Source organism: Protopterus annectens, chromosome 4.part1, assembly GCF_019279795.1.
Source record: "Protopterus annectens isolate FY-2018-M chromosome 4.part1, PAN1.0, whole genome shotgun sequence".
Classification (NCBI taxonomy): Eukaryota; Metazoa; Chordata; order Ceratodontiformes; family Protopteridae; genus Protopterus; species Protopterus annectens.
In genome coordinates, this window is record NC_056734.1 from 151677354 (window position 1) to 151697946 (window position 20593).

Below are 20593 nucleotides of genomic sequence, written 5' to 3' on the forward strand. Positions count from 1 at the left end.
CCATGTGGATCGGTTTCTCTTCGAGCTAATCCCTCCTTTATGCCTAAGGTGGTTTCTAGCCTGACTCTCGACCAGTCTCTCCACCTGCCTACCTTCTTTCCTAATCCTCAGAATAAGGGATAAAGGTTACTGCATTCCTTGGATGTGCATAGACAGCTTAGGTTTTACCAGGACAGGACTAAAGCTTTTCGAAAGTTAGACCAGTTGTTGGTCAGTTTTGCTCCTGGGACTCAGGGAAAAGCTATTTCTAAACAGACCATTTCTAAGTGGATTGCTCATTGTATTCACTTTTGTTACTTACAGCATGGCAAGGTTCCTCCTCAGAGTATTAGGGCCCATTCTACTAGAGCAGCCTCTACCTCAGCAGCTTTTTTAAGATGGTGTACCTACTAAGGACATCCTGGAAGCAGCTACTTGGACTTCTGTCCACACTTTCACAAAGCACTACAATTTACCCTTGTTTTCTAGGTCCAGGGCTGGTTTTGCCACTGCAGTGTTGCAGGGCATCCTTACCAATCGTTAAACAGTAGGTGTTCCTCCTCCTCCCTTTTGTTTTTTCCTTGGCTTTGGGAATCAACCCATTTTGTAAGGACTGCAGCAGTGAAACACGATGAACAGAGCACAGTTGTGTACACTTACCATAAATGTAGATGTTCGAGTGTATTCACTGTTGCAGTCCTAGTTCCCCCCCTTCATCCCCCTCTTTTCCTAGGGTATAGACTGGATTTTTCCTTTGCTGGTCTAACCTTTTTTGGGGGCTTCTGACAGTTAAGGCAAGAAAAACTAAGGAAATGGCATTGGCTGCCTTCCTTTGTACCTGACGTCCTGACGTCAGGCTTAAACTGTAGGCAGCTGATGTCATATACCAAGGATTTTGGTATTCTGGCCGACTGTGGGCTACTGGGAGCCAGATAACCCATTTTGTAAGGACTGCAACAGTGAATACACTCGAACATCTACATTTATGGTAAGTGTACACAACTGTACTCTTTGGGGCCTTCCCCCCCTATATTTTTAAGCTTTGCCTAGATTTTTTGCCCTAAGAGATTGACAGGTTTTGGCCAGTGTAAAGGCACTCTTTTCCAGGAATTCAACAAGACATTTTTTTGCTTGCCAGTTTGAATTGACTTCTTATCTTGTTAGTTGGTTCAACAACTACCTAACAGGGAGGTACTTAAAATAAACTTCATTGACAGTCTTGCTTGCAGTGACAGCTTTTATACTTACTGTTCAGCATTTGGGCCTTATCCCATTTTGCCTGATTTTAAATGAGATGAAGTGACAATGAAATGAGCGTTCCATTTTGTTTTGCTATGTTGTGTCTCCTCCTCCTCTACTGTGTTGTATATGAGTGTGTGGAGCAAGTGTGTTTGTGTATATGTGTGAGTATGGTGTGCATGTGCCGAGGCATGTATTCTGCCCTTTGTGCCTGCGATATCGATAATGTTAAGATGTAGCTCATTTTATTGATATATGTGTTGCTTTGATCACTATTATATTGTTTCTTAAGAATTGTTGTGTAGTACAGATCTTTGTTGTGCTTTATATTATTCTGCTTTCTCACCAACTGATATGCTTTCTAATTAGACTGCTGCATTTGGCTTTTAATGTCCTGTATGCCATCTTTGTCCTTATTAATGCATATGTTTCTCAAGAAAATGTGTGGTCAGAAAACTCTTTCCAGTGATGACTTCTTACTAACTGGCACACGAGTTACAAAAATTATTATTAACTGGAATACAGAAAAATTCTTTAAACCCATGTTCAAATCATAAAGTCCAAAAAACACTAGAAATAAAACTATCGAAGCACAGAGTATCTAAATATGCAACACGCACTCAAAAACCTTCATCCAGTAATCAATTAAATGAACCAATTTTACTTTAAGGATACATTATATATATAAAACTGCTATTAAAAATATATAAGTAAATAAATAGAAACTTGAAAGTCACAATAAATATTAATTTATAGCTTTCAGCCTTCTATCTTTTAAAAAAACATTTGATATTGACAGTTTCATGTAATCCTGGATATTCATCAGCCTTTAAAGTAATTTGCCACTTTCTTTTTTACCTAATCTGTTCTTAAAGACTGCATCCCTTAGCTCTTCTTGACCTTGTTCTAACACAAAAAACAAGATTGTTTTTATATTTTTCGCATAAACATGAGTGTGTGCATGCATTCTTTGTGTCTTTACTCTTAATGGCATGAAGATGTTCTTTAATCCTTTTATTCAAGTTCTAGACTCATGTTTATTTAAAAAATATAAAAAAAGGAAAAACCTAAACCTAAAACTTTCCTGCTGCTCCCTAATGCTAAACTCCTCTTTTGCTCCCTTTGGTATTGGTAGTTGATGTAGAGTATTTACCCTTTTTGTCTGACCTTCCTTTTTTTGTACTCATTTAATTTACTTTTCCTGCTGTAATGTTTATCTTCAAGTTGCTGCGGCTTTATTTTTTTTCTGTTTGCTTTTGATGTATTTTCCCTTCTCTGAGAATGTTTTCCTCCCCCAATGATTGTCTTGCATTTTATTTTTGTTGCTGTGACTTGTTTCCTTTGCATTTCTCCCCTACCATACAGTGGGTCTTGCACACATGCACACATCCTCAAGTCATACTACCCATGTGGTTCTCCAGAATAGTGTTTGTTGATCACCATAAGTTCTAATACGAGCAAGTACTGGCAAGTATGCAGAGACTGCATGCAATGGAATACCATAGGAATTACTACTGTGTTGACAGGGTACTATTATACTATTATGCTGTTATACTACATGCTGTGCTTGTATGGGAACTGTGGGTCACCTGTGTATTTATGGTCTCTTCCTGCCTGTGTTCCCTGGTTCAGCAGCTATGCAGTGACTGGGCACCCTCCTTTGTCTGCTGAGACTAGCATCATCTTTGGAGAAATGAGGTACTGACTTCAGTACGGAGACTTGGGGTGTGTGTTTGTGTGTGTGGATATGTGAGCATGCATCTTTCTGTGTCAGATCACTTGTATTTTGGGCAAAGTAATATTGCTGTTTTGTGCAGCTGCATAGCTTCCATGCCATTCTTGCACACGAGTGAACAGATTATTAATTTTCCTGCCTTTATGCTTTTGTACACATGGGTGGACAGCTTCTAAAAATATGTGCAATGGTCATCTCATAGTTCCCAAAACACAGATAGTTTTCTTTTCAGCCACCTGCTTCAACAAGCTGCACATGACCAGTTGTGCTACTTTAAAAGTAGAGACCAATATGGAAGCCATTTGGTAATCTAGAATATACAGGTACAGATACATGCTATTTTGATATTTTAAGTTATATTTATGTTACGTTATGTGTATATCTATATATATATATATATATATATATATATATATATATATATATATATAGTTAACTCCTGAGTGAGTGCATATGTGTGTATCTCTCTCTCTTTCTCTCTCTTTATATATGTTCCTTTGCATTTGTTTTATTATTAGCATGCATACATATATATCATCATATATTTCGATATCAAATAGTCGCTCTGCCGAATCTTTTAAAATTGGTACAGGATATGTAATTGTTGTTTTATATTGCATCAAAATGTAAGATATGCAAGCATTTAATACTGTCTACAAACTCACACACACACACACACATAATAGCCAGTTTGTTGACTTTGCACAGCTCAGTTGTCAAACTGTGATCAAATGAATAACTTAATTCATAAAAGAAAGGCATTTTAATATATTCAGCTTTCAGAAACATGCAGTAGACACGCGCGCACACACACACACACACACACACACACACACACACACACACACACACACACACACACACACAAACACACAAGAAAAACTCACCTTTCTTGACTGTCCACAGCTCAGTGTCCAATTGTTGACCAAAGCAAAGAATTAATATATAAAAAAACTCACTGTGATATCCAGATTCATTCAGTATGCACACGTGCACACACACACACACACACACACACACACACTCACACACTTTCTTGTACCTGCTGCTGCTGTGATTTCTAGCATTACATCTACTTTTTCACCTCCCTAACCATGGCTTTTTAAGAGCCATGGTTAATCAAGGGAAAGAAAATGACAGCTATAGTAGAAGATTTTGGTCAAGTCGCAAGGATTTCATGCCTGAATGGCTGCACTTTTTTTTTACAGGACTGTCCTGGTACATTAATTAATCCCTTTGGACATTGACTATCAAATGATGTTCATTAATTCCCCAAGCCGATTTTCTTTTTGTTCCTGATGCAAAAATCACAGAGTTTAAGCATTCACCACACACTTGATATTTTGTTTTTCAATATTTTCTGCCTTTACATGACATCTTTTTCAATACAGTGGAACAGCGAAACCTACTTAAAGACTTTCTTCCATGAAATGAGTGCACTATTGTCTCTAATTTTAGTACATAATATATGCATAAAATATGTATTTGTGTGTGTGTGTGTGTGTGTGTGTGTGTGTGTGTGTGTGTGTGTGTGTACAAACACACACACACATGCACACACACATAATTAATCATGTTCATAGTCTGACACACACTATCCATACACCAGTTCTACTGCTTACTGTCTAAGTTGTTTGTCTGTCTATTCAAACAAGGAATTAAATAGTTCTGCAGAGTACTTAGACTCTGAACCTTTTACTTTGCTATTGTCTTGTTTGTGTCTTTTGCTGGTGACCTACAGTCTTCCCATACGGAACATTAGGATGGTAAAACATACATAGTGGACGTTTTTACCTCCAGCACTTTTTTCTTTATCTAGTTCGTTTTTCTTGTCTTAGTATACTGCTTTCATTTCTGTCCTCATACTTGTCTCTGACTGTGTACCTTTCTACTCCTTTGACTATAAAAAACTTCTGTGTTATCACTGTCTTTCTTTATTCCTTTCTTAGTCTTTTTTCCTATGCTTGTTTTGTCATTTCTTGCCTTGCATTTTGTCACGTTTGTGTACTCTATCACTAATAACATTTCTTCCAAATGAATGTGAGTTTTTTTTTATATTTTTTCCAAAAAACCAGTAGTACATCATCTCTTACTTAGCTGTACATCATTACCTGATATGGCTTGATAAATTACTATTACTGTCTTCCTCCGTTGAATCATCGGTGTAGTGATATTTAAGCTTGGTTTGCCCTGCTCGTCAGTCAGCATTCTTACAAAAATAAAAAGTAAATGGTACCCTCAAAGTGCAGTGTGCAAAACATAGGCTTCAGCTGAAGGTGAGTTGCTTGTATGATGTAAAACTTCAAAATATTAGCGCAAAAGGTCACAAATTAGCCAGCATGAGGAGGTACTGGGAGTTAGTCACTGCCATCCAGTACTTTAATACCTTGCATTTTTGTTAAATGGGAAATATATACATGTGTAGCCTGTTACTGATGTATTAAGGATAATAAATGCAAGTATATATTCATATTTTAGATAAACTATGTTTAGCAAAATGTAGAGGACATAAAGCCTTACATTGGCATACAAACATTTATTATATTTACATTTTATTTAAAAGTAAAAAATTAGCCTGTCTATGTGGCACAATGAGATGGAGCCTTGACTGTGGCCTACGTGACTGAAATCAATTTGTGGCACAAGCACTGGATGAGCCAGAGAGGGAGGGTGATAAATGAAGGGGTGTGGCTCAGTTGCATCTCCCAGGGCATAGGAGAGATTTAAGTATACTCAGGGGCACAGCATGTGGTCTGATCTCCATTGCAGAGACTGGAGAGACTACAACTAATGTTGCAAAGGAAGGGCCAGGGCTACTTGGAGGGAACGCCCCTTGCAGAATTGAGGAGATACCTTTCATGGATGGTCCAGCGCATACTTTTCATCAGTACCTATGTTTGTCCATGTCAGTTAGGGGCATGGAGAAAGCATTAAAATGTGAACCACATCTGATGGCTGTCTAGGTGATGGTACCATCTGGTTGACTCGCACCTGAGTGATAAAGAGAAAATGAATTGATTCGATGTGTAGGAGCTGATGGTCATCAGTGTTAGCAAGGTTCAGCAAAAAAAAAAAAAAGAAAAGAAGGAAAAAGTAAAAACTTTAAATGCATAAAGGAAAATATGTTACAAAATTATAACCAAAACGTTGGAGTCAATTATGTCTCACAGTAACAATAAATAGCTCACTGTCAGTATTTAAAAAATGACTGATACATGGACACTGGTAAATTCCAACATGAGGTAATGGTAGCCAACCTTTGTGAAGGCCAGTAGGCAACATTTCTGATAAAGAAATCCTGTGAATAAAACAATCACTTATGTTTTCAGATTTGCCTATAGTCAGACATGCTTATTACTTTATTTTGTGGCAGAAGGGATTACATGGGCATCATATTTACAGTGTCTATAAAACATGTACATACCTCTGTTAAAATGTCAGGTTTGTGTGATATAAAAAAACGAGACCACAATAAATAATTTCAACCCCCCCCCTTTAATGTGACCTATAACCTGTACAATTCAATTGAAAAACAAATCTGTTAGGGGGAAATATAAAAAATACAAAAAACGTACAATAAGCTGGTTGCATAAGTGTGCACACCCTTAAAGTAATACTTTGCTGAAGCACCTTTTGATTTAATTACAGCATTCAGTCTTCTTGAATAGGAGTCTATCAGCATGGCATATCTTGACTTGGCAATATTTGCCCACTCTTCCTTGAAAAGGTGCTCCAAATCTGTCAGATTGTGAGGGCGTCTCTTGTGGACAGCCCTCTTCAAGTCACCCCACAGATTTTCTATTGAATTTTGGTCTGGGCTGTGGCTTGGCCATTCCAAAACTTTAATTTTCTTCTGGTGAAACCATTCTTTTGTTGATTTTGATGTATGCTTGAGGTCATTGTCATGCTGAGAGGTGAAATTCCTCTTCATCTTCAGCTTTCTAGCAGACGCCTGAAGGTTTTGGGCCAAAAGTGACTGGTATTTGAAACTGTTCATAATTCCCTCCACCTTGACTAAAGTCCCAGTTCCAGCTGAAGAAAAGCTACCCCAAAACATGATACTGCCATGAATATGCTTCACCGTGGGTGATGTGAAGTGTTGTTTTTGCGCCAAACATACCTTTTGGAATTGTGGCCAAAAAGTTCAACCTTGATATCATCAGACCATAACACATTTTCCCACATGTTTTTGGGAGACGATGTATTGTTTTGCAAATTTTAGCTGGGCCTGGATGTTTTTCTGTGTAAGAAAAGGCTTCCGTCTAGCAACCCTACCCCATAGTCCAGACATACGGAGAATACGGGAGATTGTTGTCACATGTAGTACACAACCAGTACTTGCCAGAAATGTCTGCAGCTCATTCAGTGCTGCTGTAGGTCTCTTGGCAGCCTCCCTGACCAGTTTTCGTCTTTTCATCAATTTTGTAGGAACACCCATTTCTTTGCAATGTCACTGTTGTCACGTATTTTCCGCACTTTTGATGACTGTCTTCACTGTGTTCCATGGTATATCCAATACTGTGGATATTTTTTTGTACCTTTCTCCCGAATGATACCTTTCAACAATGAGATCCTTTTCATGCTTTTTAAGCTCTCTGCGAACCATGGCTTTTGCTGTAGTAGGCAACTGAGTAAATGTCATGAAAATCCTACTAGGACAGCTGAATTTTATTTGGGGTTAATCAGAGTATCTTTAATTGATGGCAGGTGTTTATCCAAGTAGACTGAATGTTGTAATTAAATCAAAAGGTGCTTCAACAAAGTATTAGTTTAAAGGTGTGAACACACAATAGTTTAAGGGTGTGCACACACAACAAAGTATTAGTTTAAGGGTGTGCACACTTATGCAACCAGCATATTATACATTTTTTATTTTTTATATTTTTTCATCTTACTGTGATTTGTATGCTGAAAGGTATTTCAAGAACTGTTTTTATTTTATTTATTTATTTATTTTACATTTGTTAACCGGGGGTTGTCTGACTGAGCTGAAAAGGCCCTTTTTCAGCAGAGGCTCGGGGAGAAAAGCTCCACAAAGAAAAATTACAAACACATTTAGTTATTTAGACATGATCAGTATACACACAAATTACAAGAGACATGTTTTTACAGTGGTATGCGGCACATAAACAGTTACAGTGGAGAGAACAAACAAAAAAATATTAATTTTAAAAATAAAGGTAATTAATAGATTTGTGTTGTATAGCTGAAATTTGGAACATAGGTAGAATACATACATAGTACACAGGTACAGTACATACATTGTAGATTAGCCAGTGTTTGTGAGTAAGATTGAAAACTATTATCAAGTGCTCTAGATTTTGTATGTATGTGTTATCCACTTTCATTAGCCTGGGAAGCAATCATGACACTGCCAACTTTCCTTGAGATGTTGCCTGATGAGGTCTTTAAAGGAGGCTTTGGATGATGTGTTTTGAATGCTTGTAGGGACAGAGTTCCATTTTTTAGCCACTGAACTACTATATAGAGCATCTCCAAAGCTATTGCAGCTGTTGGTAACTTCTAGTAGTAGTTTGCTTGATGATCTAAGAGGCCTTTTGGCTGAGTGATGTACTAGGTTTTTGAGGGCAGGACACTTATTGGGGAGGTAATAGATAGAATGACAGAGGCAGAGCAGATTGTAGGTTAGGAGGTTGGGCAGTTCAAGCCAGTGGAGCTGTCTCAAAGCAGTACAGTGATGAGTTCTATATGAGCAATTTGCAGCAAAGCGGGCAGTTCTGTTATAGCAGGCTTCCATTTTGCTTAGTTCAATTTTGTTGAGATTAGTCAGAATGGGAGATGCATAGAGTAGGGTGGATAGAAGTTGGGAGCGAGCAATGGCTGATCTTGTGTTGTTGGTACAAAATGGCTTGATACGGTAGAGCGAACCCAGTTTGGCATGTACTTTTTTAATAGTTAAGTTGAGATGACTATCAAATTTTAGGTGGGATTCTATGGCTATTCCCAATAGCTTAGCCTGTGCCACTGGAGCAATTGGAGTAGCATTAGTGGAGTAGATAGTGAATTGACTGTTAGTGTTTTTGTTAGAACTGGTTATAATCATAAGCTGAGTTTTCTTTGGATTGAGGATAAGTTGGGCTTGGTAAGGTAGTTTTCAACATCAGAGAATGCTAGTTGAGTTGTTTGCAGGAAGGTGGGAATGTTTTGTGCAGCACAGATTAAGGTAGTGTCATCTGCAGACTGAATTATAGATGCATGCTGTGTGGAGGTATGGAGGTCATTTGTGAAGACTGTGAATAGTAGTGGTCCTAAGGTAGAACCCTGTGGGACTCCTATAGTTATGGGCAGCTGAGGAGAGAGGGAATTTACCCATTTCACAGCTTGGTACATGTCAGTTAAGTTGCTTTGGAACCAGGTAAGAGTGGAATTTGATAGGCGATATTGGTTTAGTTTGTTTAGCAGGATTTGGTGCGGGACTGTGTCAAATGCTTTGGACATATCCAAAAAAAGAGTTGACACTTGTAGGCCTTCATTTTTGAGATGGTTTACTGTGTCTGTGAAGCAGAGGAGGGCTGTAGTGGTACTATGGGCAGGTCTGAAACCATGCTGAGTAGGTGACAGAATGTTGCTGTCTAGGAGATAGTTTAGCATCTGGGTATGGATGCATTTTTCTAGGATTTTGGCCGGGGGGGGGGGAGTAAAGCAATGGGTCTGTAGTTATTAAGTTCAGTGGAGGTCCTGCCTTTATGTATGGGTGTAACATAGGATATTTTCCAGAGTTTGGGCACATAGTTTTCAACAATTGATCTGTTTATGAGATCTGTTTATGAGAGTGGAGACTGGGATAGCAATAGCATCTGCTGTGAGTTTCAAGAAAATGAGGTTTTTAGTTTGGAGAGCATGCTTTTGATTGAAGTGGTGGAAACTGTTTTGAGGGTAAAGCTTGTATTAGTGCTATTTGTGTTGGGGGGGATAGTGAGGAAGGAACTGTCCTGTGATACTAAGGATAGAATTGAGTTCACAAAGTGGGAGTTGAATTGTGTTTCGATGGGAACTTTAGTGTCAGGGGTGGTTGGTTTGGGGGTAGCCTTTTGGGTGGATTTTAGTAGCTGGTTTACATTTTTCCAACATTTTTGCGGGTTGTGTTGGTATTTAGTTTGTAATGTTGTGTAGTAGGCTTTTTTGTCCAGCCTAATACATTTTTTTGCATGGTTGCGCAGTTCTTGGTACTTAGTTAGGCTTTGTGTTTCTTTGTTTTTTTTATGGTAAAGCCAGGCAGTGTCTCTGGACATGAGGATTTGTTCGGTTTCTTTACTGAGCCAGGGGTTTGTAGAGGTTCTAACCTTGATTTTGCGCAATTGAGCGACAGTGTCTAGGTGTTGTAGTAATGTTTTGTTGAAATATGCTACAGCCTGGTCAAGTGGGAGGGTTTCTAGGGGGGGGTCCAGTCACAGTTACAGAGTAAAGTTGGTATGTAAATCCACATAATGAGGCTATTTTTGTTTTATTTCTTGATAATGTATTGACTTCAGATAAAGATATATATATATATATATATATATATATATATATATATATATATATATAAATTTTATTTTTGCATTGCATTGCATGATTCTGACAAGTGTTACACATTTTAAGACATAAAAATATGCTATCCTAGCTGGTATATTTAAAATGCAATGACGGCATGATTTATGATAATTTCTTGCAGAAATATAAACATATTGTTAATGGAATGGAATATTATTTTTGTTACACTTTGGTCTGTTTACCTTAAGTCACTTGTAGTCATGTAAATTAATATATCAATTTTATTTGGTATGGTTCTTCTTTTTATTTGTTAGTCAGCTAGTGCGTTTACCTCATATATGTGCCAAAATGTGGTAGGTGGTTTAAACTTTGTGATATATTTTATGGTGTCATCTAGGCCTTTAGCTGTTTGAACACAACATCTGTTTTCTACCATTGGGTTTTGCTGTTGCCAGCAACATGACATCATGCAGTTTAAAAAACTACATGCAAAGACTGGCATTGTCCCTATTCTCCAGTGATAGTAACAACAGTAGTAAAGTAATGAGTATGAATTATACCCATAATGCTTTCCTCTTAGGTGGCTTGGTTGGACAAAACTAGTGGAAGTACTTGTCTTTGTCTCATTTTAAGGTGGCTGTGTTGTCTGTTGTCCCCTGCAGGTTTAAATACCAGTTGTTTTCTAGTCAGTATAACCTGGACAGTGATACAACTTGAATACAACCCAGGTCGTTCTACCAGTAGAATTAGTAATGGTGATGGTGATGGTAATGGTAATGGTGATGGTAATGGTGATGGTGATGGTAATGGTAATGGTGATGGTGATGGTGATGGTAATGGTAATGACGTACTTACTCGTTTACTTCATGCTGAAAGTAACCCACTGCTAAAGTTTAACAGAACTGACTTGATTAATAACGAAGATGATAAAATAGTGAGTGAATGTTCAATCAGTGCCCTCTAGTTGATGAGAATGCTTGAGAGTAAGTTAACTAAACTTAAAAATGTGCAGCGAAAACACACAGAGGCTTGTTTGTGTTTTAAAGTGGTACCGAGGAGGCTTCATGTGCTTAAAATGCCCACCTATGGCACCACTTAAACTGACTTACTTGTGAAAGAGCATTAGATTTGTTATATGTCTGATGAAGCGTTCAATGTAACGCAAAAGTGCTTACTTAGTATACTGCTTTTATTTTGTTTTTTTGCTATTAAAAGTTTCCTTTGTTAATGTGGTTTTGCCTCAGAAGTTTTTATTCATAACCTGGGTAGTGATGACAAAGCAGAGCTTGCAGTCAGTAAGCTTTTTCCCCACAGTGTACATGCATATCCCAGTGTGTAATACAAAATGCATAAAGAACTCAATGACTGACCACTTTTCCTTCACTCTGAACATGCAAAAAATCATGCATCTGACAGAGCTATTCTTAACTCATGTCAAGAGACCTTTCTACCGGCATTTCAGTTCTCAAAAAATATTTGAATTAAAATCATACAGAGTTTTATATTATTTGCATGCACTGTCACCCTGCTGCAAAACTACAAGGATAAATGTATGCACTTCATTCTGGCATTTGATTCTTCAATTTCTGGGTCTATGTTATTCTGGTCATTGTAATAATTAAACAGTGAGGCATTAAGTAATAAAAGTGTGTGAAGTACAATGTACTCCATATATAATAAAGTTCCACATATAATGCAGTTCCTTTTCTACTGTCTTTTAAGTATTTGTATTTTGTTAAAAAGTTATACTCACAAGAAAAAGAAATAACACGAGTGCAGCAAAGCAAGGAATGACACAAACTAGTAAAAGAATTACAAACAATGCAGTACAAAGTGATTCAGAATAAAATAATTCAGAATGTAAATCAGTGATATAGCTTGATTTGTTGGTGGTAGGTTATAGGGAGGGCAATAAAAAAATAATAGTGCTTTATATCCTTTTAGGCTTCATCTAGGCCACATGTTTCCACATTGTGATATATCTTTGTGTGATGGAGGCAGACTAAGGTTTGACCTACTTTTGAGAAACGATAAATGCAATTTTGAAAGTTCAGAATTTTGTTTACATTTTCACACACACACACACACACACACACACACACACACACACACACACACATATATATATATATATATATATATATATATATATATATCCCCAATGGAATAGGGTGTTAAATCATATTAAAAGTGGAATAGTGCATTCCAAGGCATGAGATAGGTGAGTAATAGTGCAAGTGCTTAGATGATATAGGCAATTACCTGCCAGAAATATGCCAACCAAATTATCTAAGGAGTCCATTATTCTCAGTGCCATCTCTGGTCATTGATTTTGCTTTATATACATCCCCTTTGTATTGTTTTCGGCTCTTACTTGTATTACTGTTCCCACAATTATCTCATCTTTGTCTTGGCAGGCATATTCTCGTACAGTGTATGGAGTATCTGCTACTTAGCATTGTTCATTTATGTACTTCGCATTGATCAGGTTGAACATAGTACCTTATAGCATGTCTTCAGTGGAGACGGTAGGTGTTTTTCATACAGACTAGGGGATATTTGGTTACAACACTGGGCATGTTCCCCCTACTCTACTGAGGGAGTTGAAGTAGTCCCCTAGGAGAGTGGGGCATTCATCTTGGTAGTACAATTGGAATGATAAAGGTGTAACCTATGTTAATTTTTAATTCTACTTAAATTTTACTGTGGACCTTTTCTCCCCGGGCCTCCAGTGAAAATGGGCTTGTACCCAGTCAGTCTTTCCTGGTAAACAAATAATAAATTAATAAAATAAATAAAGGCCAGTTTAAAAGATTATAAAATAATTGAAAATGTGGAGTTACATAAAGGTGTGCTTAATTGCATTAGAAGATGATAGATTAATGGGACAACAAATGTCTGAGGTGGATAATGTAATGAAATTACAAACAATTCTTCATGTAGTCTGTGATCCATTCTGCTTGTTGAATTTGAGATTCAAATGTCTAACATGGCAATAGAATAGGAATATCAGGAATTAATTGGAGGTGAGGAAGCAACAGCTGAGAGTAATAACATCAGACAGTATGTTACAGTGGAGGAAGAATGGATATCCATGGAAAGACAGAATGTAGCCATATTATTCATGCAAGTGATATCCTCCAGTACCCAACCAATGAGAATTATGCAGAATAAAAATGTGATCGGAGTTCATTGCACAGCAGAAAATGCTTCTGGAGAGTTATGTTTTGTTGACAATTATGATTTGTCATTTTGAGAACAATTGTCATGACAATTAAATAGTCCATATCTGATTAGTGCTTTGAAAGAAGCAAAGGAATTTGTGTTCTTTTAGATCAATGTAAAAGCATAGTGAAAATGGAATGGCCATCTGGTGTACAAGTATTTTGGCAGTAAAAAGACAATAATAACCATGCTTTGGACAGCTATAATTGAAGAAAATGATTGGGTAATTGTGTCAAAACCTTTGGCCAGGTTGAGGTATGTGGTGTGTACCATTTTGCCTTCATCCATTGGTTTTGTGACCTTTTCAAAAAAAATCCACCAAGATGAGTAAGCATGACTTGCCCTTCACAAATCCAAACTGAGATGGGTCCAGTGTTTGGAGGTTCTTTATATCCTGATTGATTAGTTTCTTCATAAGTCTTTCCAGGGCTTTGCATATGTTGATGGTCAGACTTATTGGTCAGTAATTGCCTGGATCTGTGGAAAGACTTTCCTTAACAAGGGAATGGTTGTAGCTGCTCTCCATCTGCATGGTACAAAGCCTGTATGGAGACTGAGATTGAACAGAGTTGGTAGGGGATGTGGCTAAATCGTGCTTCATGCTATTTAAGAAACCTCCATCAGCATTGTTAGGACCCATAATTGCAGTATATTAACTTTTGATAGCACTTTTAGGACTTGGTTTTGTGTGATAGCTGGAGACAAGCCAGTTTCAGGTATAGCTTGTGGAACAGACTGAGGGTAGAGAGGAATTAAGTTAGAGCTAAATGTATTGGCCAGTCGATTCGCTGTCTTCAGCCTCTGTGTGGGCAGTATTGATCGTAATTACCTCAGTACATTACTACACTGTGCTTTTGAGATTACAAACATAACTAAAAATGTCTTGTGATTGTCTTTAGCTTAAGTAGTTAGGTTAGCCTCAAACTTTGCTTAGGTGAATTTTAAGGTCCAGAGTCTGTTTAATTCAGTGACAAGGGCGGTAACATTCTGGTTTACTCTTACTTTTCCTACAAATTATTTTCCTTTTATTATGAATCTTGCTGATAGCATGGTTCTAACATGTTTTTCTGGAGTTTGCCCTGCACTTGTTCCTTTGGGTTATAGCTGCATCTGTGCAGCTGTTTACATGCTGGTATAGTGCGGTGGTGTACTTTTATGCTTATCAGTGGAGTTAACTGGGTTTGGTGGGGATTTGAGGTTTGCCAGTTTATCACTTACGAGTAGGTAGCTTGCCTTAAAGAAAAGGATCTCTGGTTTCAATTTTAGTTTGAAGGAGATTGCTTTGTGGTCAGACCTAACAAGTAATAAAGATACGCAAGGGATTGTGCAAGATGCTCCCATATTAGTAAGGACAAGATCTCATTCTCCCAGGTGGGTACTCTGACCAATTGTTCCAGGAAATTTGTGTTGACAAAGTCTAGGAATCTCTGTGCTTGTGCACAAGTAGTGCTGTAGGTTTCCTAGTCTATAGTTGGATAGTTTAGATCACCAAGGATAAAGTTAGTGGGTTCAATACTGAGTGAATCTAATTTCTGAAGGTAGGAATCTTGGCTTTTTTGTGTCATAGAAGGAATTCTGTAGCTTGCTAATACAAGGCATGTGACTTTTCTGATGGTTAGTTGAACATGAAAAAGCTCCTAGTGAATCAGTTAGTTTCACCAGCCCTGACATTAGTCTTTTTTGGATGTGGATTGAGATGCCACCTTTTTTCCTCTCCTGTGAAGTAGGTGGTTTAAAAGTGTGGAAGGCATTATAGCACTGCACAGCTGGAGTGTTGTCTGGTATTTTAAAACATGTCTCAGTCACCACACAGGCATCATTTTCCTCCAGGGTGAGAAGGGCTTATAGGGAGTGGAGTTTCTTGTTTAAGCCCCAAGCATTGATCAGTAATAGCTTCATATTTTTCTTTTCCTGTTTCATTATATTGGTAGGTTTATTAGACTGGCATTGCCTAAAAAGGCACTATGGGAGTGGATAATGTCTTTGCCAATAATCAAAACCTGAGAGAGGACAGCTGCAGGCCATCCCCAGCAAAGAAGCTTTGTCTGTTGATCATATCCTCCCAGCCTGACAAATATTAGACCCGCTTTGTATGACACCAAAAACTAAGCCAATTATTAAAGTCAATTATTTTTGCTCATATCATGGCATTATCCTTGGAGAAGGTAGAATGGTGCTCAGTGGTAAGCTTATTCCTGCCTGGGACATGCAGTCTGAGCACTCCTCCATCCTGGTTCTCTTCATATAGTCCAGGGAGGTATACCTCAAGTCATTGACACCGGCATAAACTATGACAGAGCCATACTGGCACTTGTTCAAGGACTTGACTGCGTATATGATCTGTCAGATCCTGGCACCAGAAATGCAACTAACTGTCATGCTTTCCTTGCTCAGCCTGGTAAGACGTGCATGTCTTGCAGTGGAGCCACCTAGAACAAGAATGTTTGGTTGGGTCAATTCCTGCTTTACGGACTCAACATCTTTGACTTTGGGACTCCTTGTTTTATGTGAGGAAGTAGGCTCAACTTGCTGAGTGTGCTTTGTGCCTGTATTGTGTTTTGGAAGCCATTGAGATTTAGGCAAGTTAATCTTTAGAATCTCAGCATATGATGGATTATGTATACAGTGATGTCGTTGTGGAGTTGTGAGGTGTAATGGACTGCTGACAATTGTGGTCTTGCATTTACTGTGTGTGAGATATTGCTTCCAAGGATATTATATATCTACATCTCTCACACACTGTGTTATGCTCTTTGATTGTCAGACAACATGAGGCAGTTCTTACACTACCTCAAGATACCCACCTCAATCAGGCTGGCTACAGAAGTTGTGGGGAAGTGAAGGGCCATGATATCGACAGGAATAACTCTGGGGCAGGGTAACTATAACTGCTTAGAGTTCAGGTTTAAGATAATGTTTGCATAGACTTGTTACTGAGTATTTAAAGCTCAATATAAAACAACTAGCTTGGAAACCTTCTTCTGCCACCAGCAAGAATCTGTAAACTAATTATAGTAAAAAAAATAAACTAATTTAATACTAAAATCAGTGCAAGCAGTATCAGTAACAGTCAATCTTAAGCAATTTTTATCAACGGTCTTTTAGCCTGGTGTGTAGCTTAATAGGAGAGCCTTTGCAAAATGTTACTTGTGTGTTTAATCAACAGCCAATAAACATGGAAAGGGAGGGAATTATGATGGCAAATTATCATAAGGGTCAGGCAATAACAGATACACTGGGTGGGTAGTAGGGAAAACAATTAGACTCTTAGCTCCGAGCTCATTGGCTTGGAATTGCCTTTATGCAAAGACTAGTCCTGAATTAGCCTGACACACACTGAGTACATAAGAATGAACTTAGGGTTTAATACCAACTGTTAGACCACTTAAACAGGAAAATGCAGTATAACCATGTACAGAATTGCTACTATAGGCTTAAAGATCTTAGCTAAAGCAGATACTTACTGTTAAAATGAATTTAAAATCAGATCAAGAAATTAAAACACTTCTCTTTCCTTCTTGTTGTAATGGTGCTATATATTTATTTATTAACCAGGGTAGCGCACTGATCCACATGGACCTTTACATGCTCAGCCTGGAAGCACTGTCTGGTTAAAGTGACTTGCTCAGAGTCACACAGTAGACAAATGCAGGAATGGAGGAATTTTAACAGCTTCTAGCCTTCTGCACTAACTACTAAACAACATTAACTGTTGGAGATTTTATAAGGATAAGTGATAAATATGGAACTTTATGTTGAAGTGAAATGAGAAATGTCAGATGACACTTGCGTCATTTGGATAATTTTACCGTGTGAATGGCCAGAAAGGGATTGATAAGATACTGAGGCATAGTATGGAAGAACAGTTAGCAAAATACATTGGTAAAAAGGGAAACAATTTATATAGTCAGAAGATTATTTTAGATGGAAATGCAAATTTACATGTATTGTTTGTGTAAAATTGACGTGTTTTAGCCAAACTGAATTCTATGACATTTTTATAGAAGTGAAACAAATGAAACTGAGATATTCAGTGTTATTAGAAGTAGAAAAAATATAGGAAGAAGTGGGCTTGAGGGTAAAGAAGGCATAGTGAACAATCTGACGTAAAGCAACATTTTATTAATGAAGAAGAAATGGAACCTTTAATAGGAAGCGATATGAAGTGTATACCAAGACAAAAGGGAGACATGGAAGAAGATACAAAATTAAAAGTAAAGTGTCTCACAGATTTGAGCTGAAGATTAATAAAATCTGCACCTTGGGACAGAAATCTAATATCATGGATAAAGACCTGACTTTGAAATAAGAATACAAGTGTTAAGAATGGAATTTGGAACTAAAAATATAAGTATAGTTTAATGAAGAAAGATGGCTAAGAAACTGATCAAAAACTGTAGACTTTTGATTATGCTGTAAAAGAATGATGGAGATTGTGGCAGCTGTGTTAGGAATTTTCAACTTCTGCTACAGGATTATATTGCAATATGGAAGCTTTGGAAAAGTGATGGGGGCTTGTTTCAAGACAATGTGGGAGATTAAGGATATAATAAAATTCTATAAAGAGGAATATTATGGGGAAAGAACAGGGTATTTTACACACTAAATGTTTTGAAAGGTATAAAGGGTGAACAAGATTTGCTTTTGACAATTAAATATGGTGAGATATAGGATAACTAGATATGCACCATACCTCCCAACTGTACAGATTTCCGCAGAATGTCCAGATTTTTGGCTCATACTTTTGGCCTGTTCCTCTATTTTCCTGGCAAATCACTGGGATGATCTCAGCACTGTAGTCATTAAATAATGACATACATTTGAGTTTCAGACTTTAAATCCTTCAGAAAATGTATATTAAAACAAATCTTGTTACTCTACCAACTTTCTAAGTTTATAAGAGCAATATTTAAAATATGGCCCTATTTGTACCCCCATTTTGTCAAGCTTTGTACAGATTTTTTTTTGCATTAAGAGGTTGAGAGGTATGATATGCACCAAAAGAGGAAAATGTGAGAAGAGTAACAGCTAAGTTAAGTAAGTAAGAAATTTTGAAGACTGGATATTATTCTTGGTGAAATGTATGGGAAAGTGATGATATGAAAATATTTCATTTTGGGGGGGGAGAAATGAGCAGAATACATTAAGTAATGGATGGATAAAGGTACATAATGCAGTACCAAAAAGGAAGATTAGTAATAGATATATAATACAACATTTCAGAATTTAGAAAATCCATATTAAGAGAAGTATGAGAAATAATTCAATGAAAATATTACATTTTTGTTTAATATAAAGAAAAGAGAAATAATAACAATATATATTTTATGGTATATGAGAATTAGAGGGTTGTAGAAGATGTAAGATAAGTTGGGAATGTGTGGCTTAAAATATATTACTGAGACAATTATTGTGTATGGATTATATGATGGGTAAGATTTTAAAAGAAGACCTGGATTAGGATATTATATTTAGTATTTTTTTGATATTTGGAGGGTTTTGATGGAAAAGTATAATATACTGTTATATAATAAGAAGTGAAATACAGTACAGGTAGTATAAAGTTGTTGTGTCTTCCGGCTTTTCCCGGTTAGGGGTCGCCACAGCAAAACTCCGGTCCGCTAATGATTGGCAGTAGATTTTTATGTGCCGAGTTGCCGGCCCTGACGCACAACCTACAACGCAGGTCTCCACACAGAAGACAGTCTAGCTGAGAATCGAACAGGACAACGTCTTACTGTGAGGTGACAATGCTACCACAGCACCACCACCGCAGTACAGGTAGTATAAAGTAATATGGTTAAATGCGGAAGTATGATTTGTATGGTTCTCTGTAATGTGTGAGTCAAGCTTCTGTTTAGATGTAATTTATTTATTGAATAGTTTAATATTTCTTAACGTATTATTTATGGCATTTTAATAGTAACTCATGCTTTGCATTTGTTAAGTACTTTTAAAGTTTTGACATTTGTAGATTTATTGTGTTAAAACTACCTGCACTTTATAGAAACAGTAACAATAAAAAATACATTAATACTTTGAATTGTTGCTAATTATTTAGTACAGTTTTGGCTATAATCAGAAAAATATCATGCTACAGGACTAAAAAAATGTTGGTTCCATAAATTGTCAGCTTTAAAATAATGACCTTTGGCAGTGTAGATGCAGCCCCCATCTTCATTGTGCCAGGTTCTAGGTCATACAGACTCAGAGAAAACAGTAATACTTGGGTTGGCAAACAAACAGTGTCCACATATTTCCACTGTGCCTTCTACTCACTGAATGTACTTGCAGATAACTGACAGTTCAAAATTTCGACTTTGATAAGCTGGCATTTAGATGAGTGCATTTATGTCAGACAAAATCCCAACAAGTTACTGTTCCCCATTTAGTAGTGTTTCTGAAGTGGAAATATTTTATCAAACCTGTGATTGTGCTTCTCTATGTAGTATATTAGTAACATATTCTAGTAAAGATTGAATGAAATGGCTTGAGAAATCATTAGCTGCTTGCAAATACATTTAATTTGTAGAAAATATATCTGTTGATCTTCAGGAAGGCAAGTACTTGCTGCTTCAAATCCTTGCTTGCTCTATTACTGCTAATCTTCATTATGGGATCACAATTGTTAGTTCTGTGCAAGTAAACCATGACATATCATTGTTTTGCCTTTCTGTGTCTGTTTTTTAGAGCGACTTATGGTCTTTAGGAATCACAGCCATAGAAATGGCAGAAGGAGCACCCCGTGAGTATTTTCAGTCTATTACTTTTTATAATAGATTCATTTCATGTATTAGATTCAAGAGAAATAAAATAACTGATGGATAAAACAGCTTGATATTTCAGTCTGTTTTTAAAACCATGTGAATCTAGAGATGTACTGTGCATATAGGTTGGGATTTACATTGCTTATTTCCTCCA

The 20593-nt window shown here is 37.1% G+C and overlaps 1 protein-coding gene across 8 annotated transcripts in view; it reads left to right on the forward strand.

The window, feature by feature from the left end:
* The window catches only part of TNIK (TRAF2 and NCK interacting kinase), a 1728926-nt gene that overhangs the window by 1176020 nt on the left and 532313 nt on the right, over window positions 1–20593 (forward strand). For all 8 annotated transcript variants that reach the window (XM_044070048.1, XM_044070049.1, XM_044070051.1 and 5 more), the window contains exon 8: window positions 20363–20417. In XM_044070048.1, coding sequence (XP_043925983.1) covers window positions 20363–20417 — 55 coding nt within the window. The remainder of the gene's footprint in view (window positions 1–20362; window positions 20418–20593) is intronic.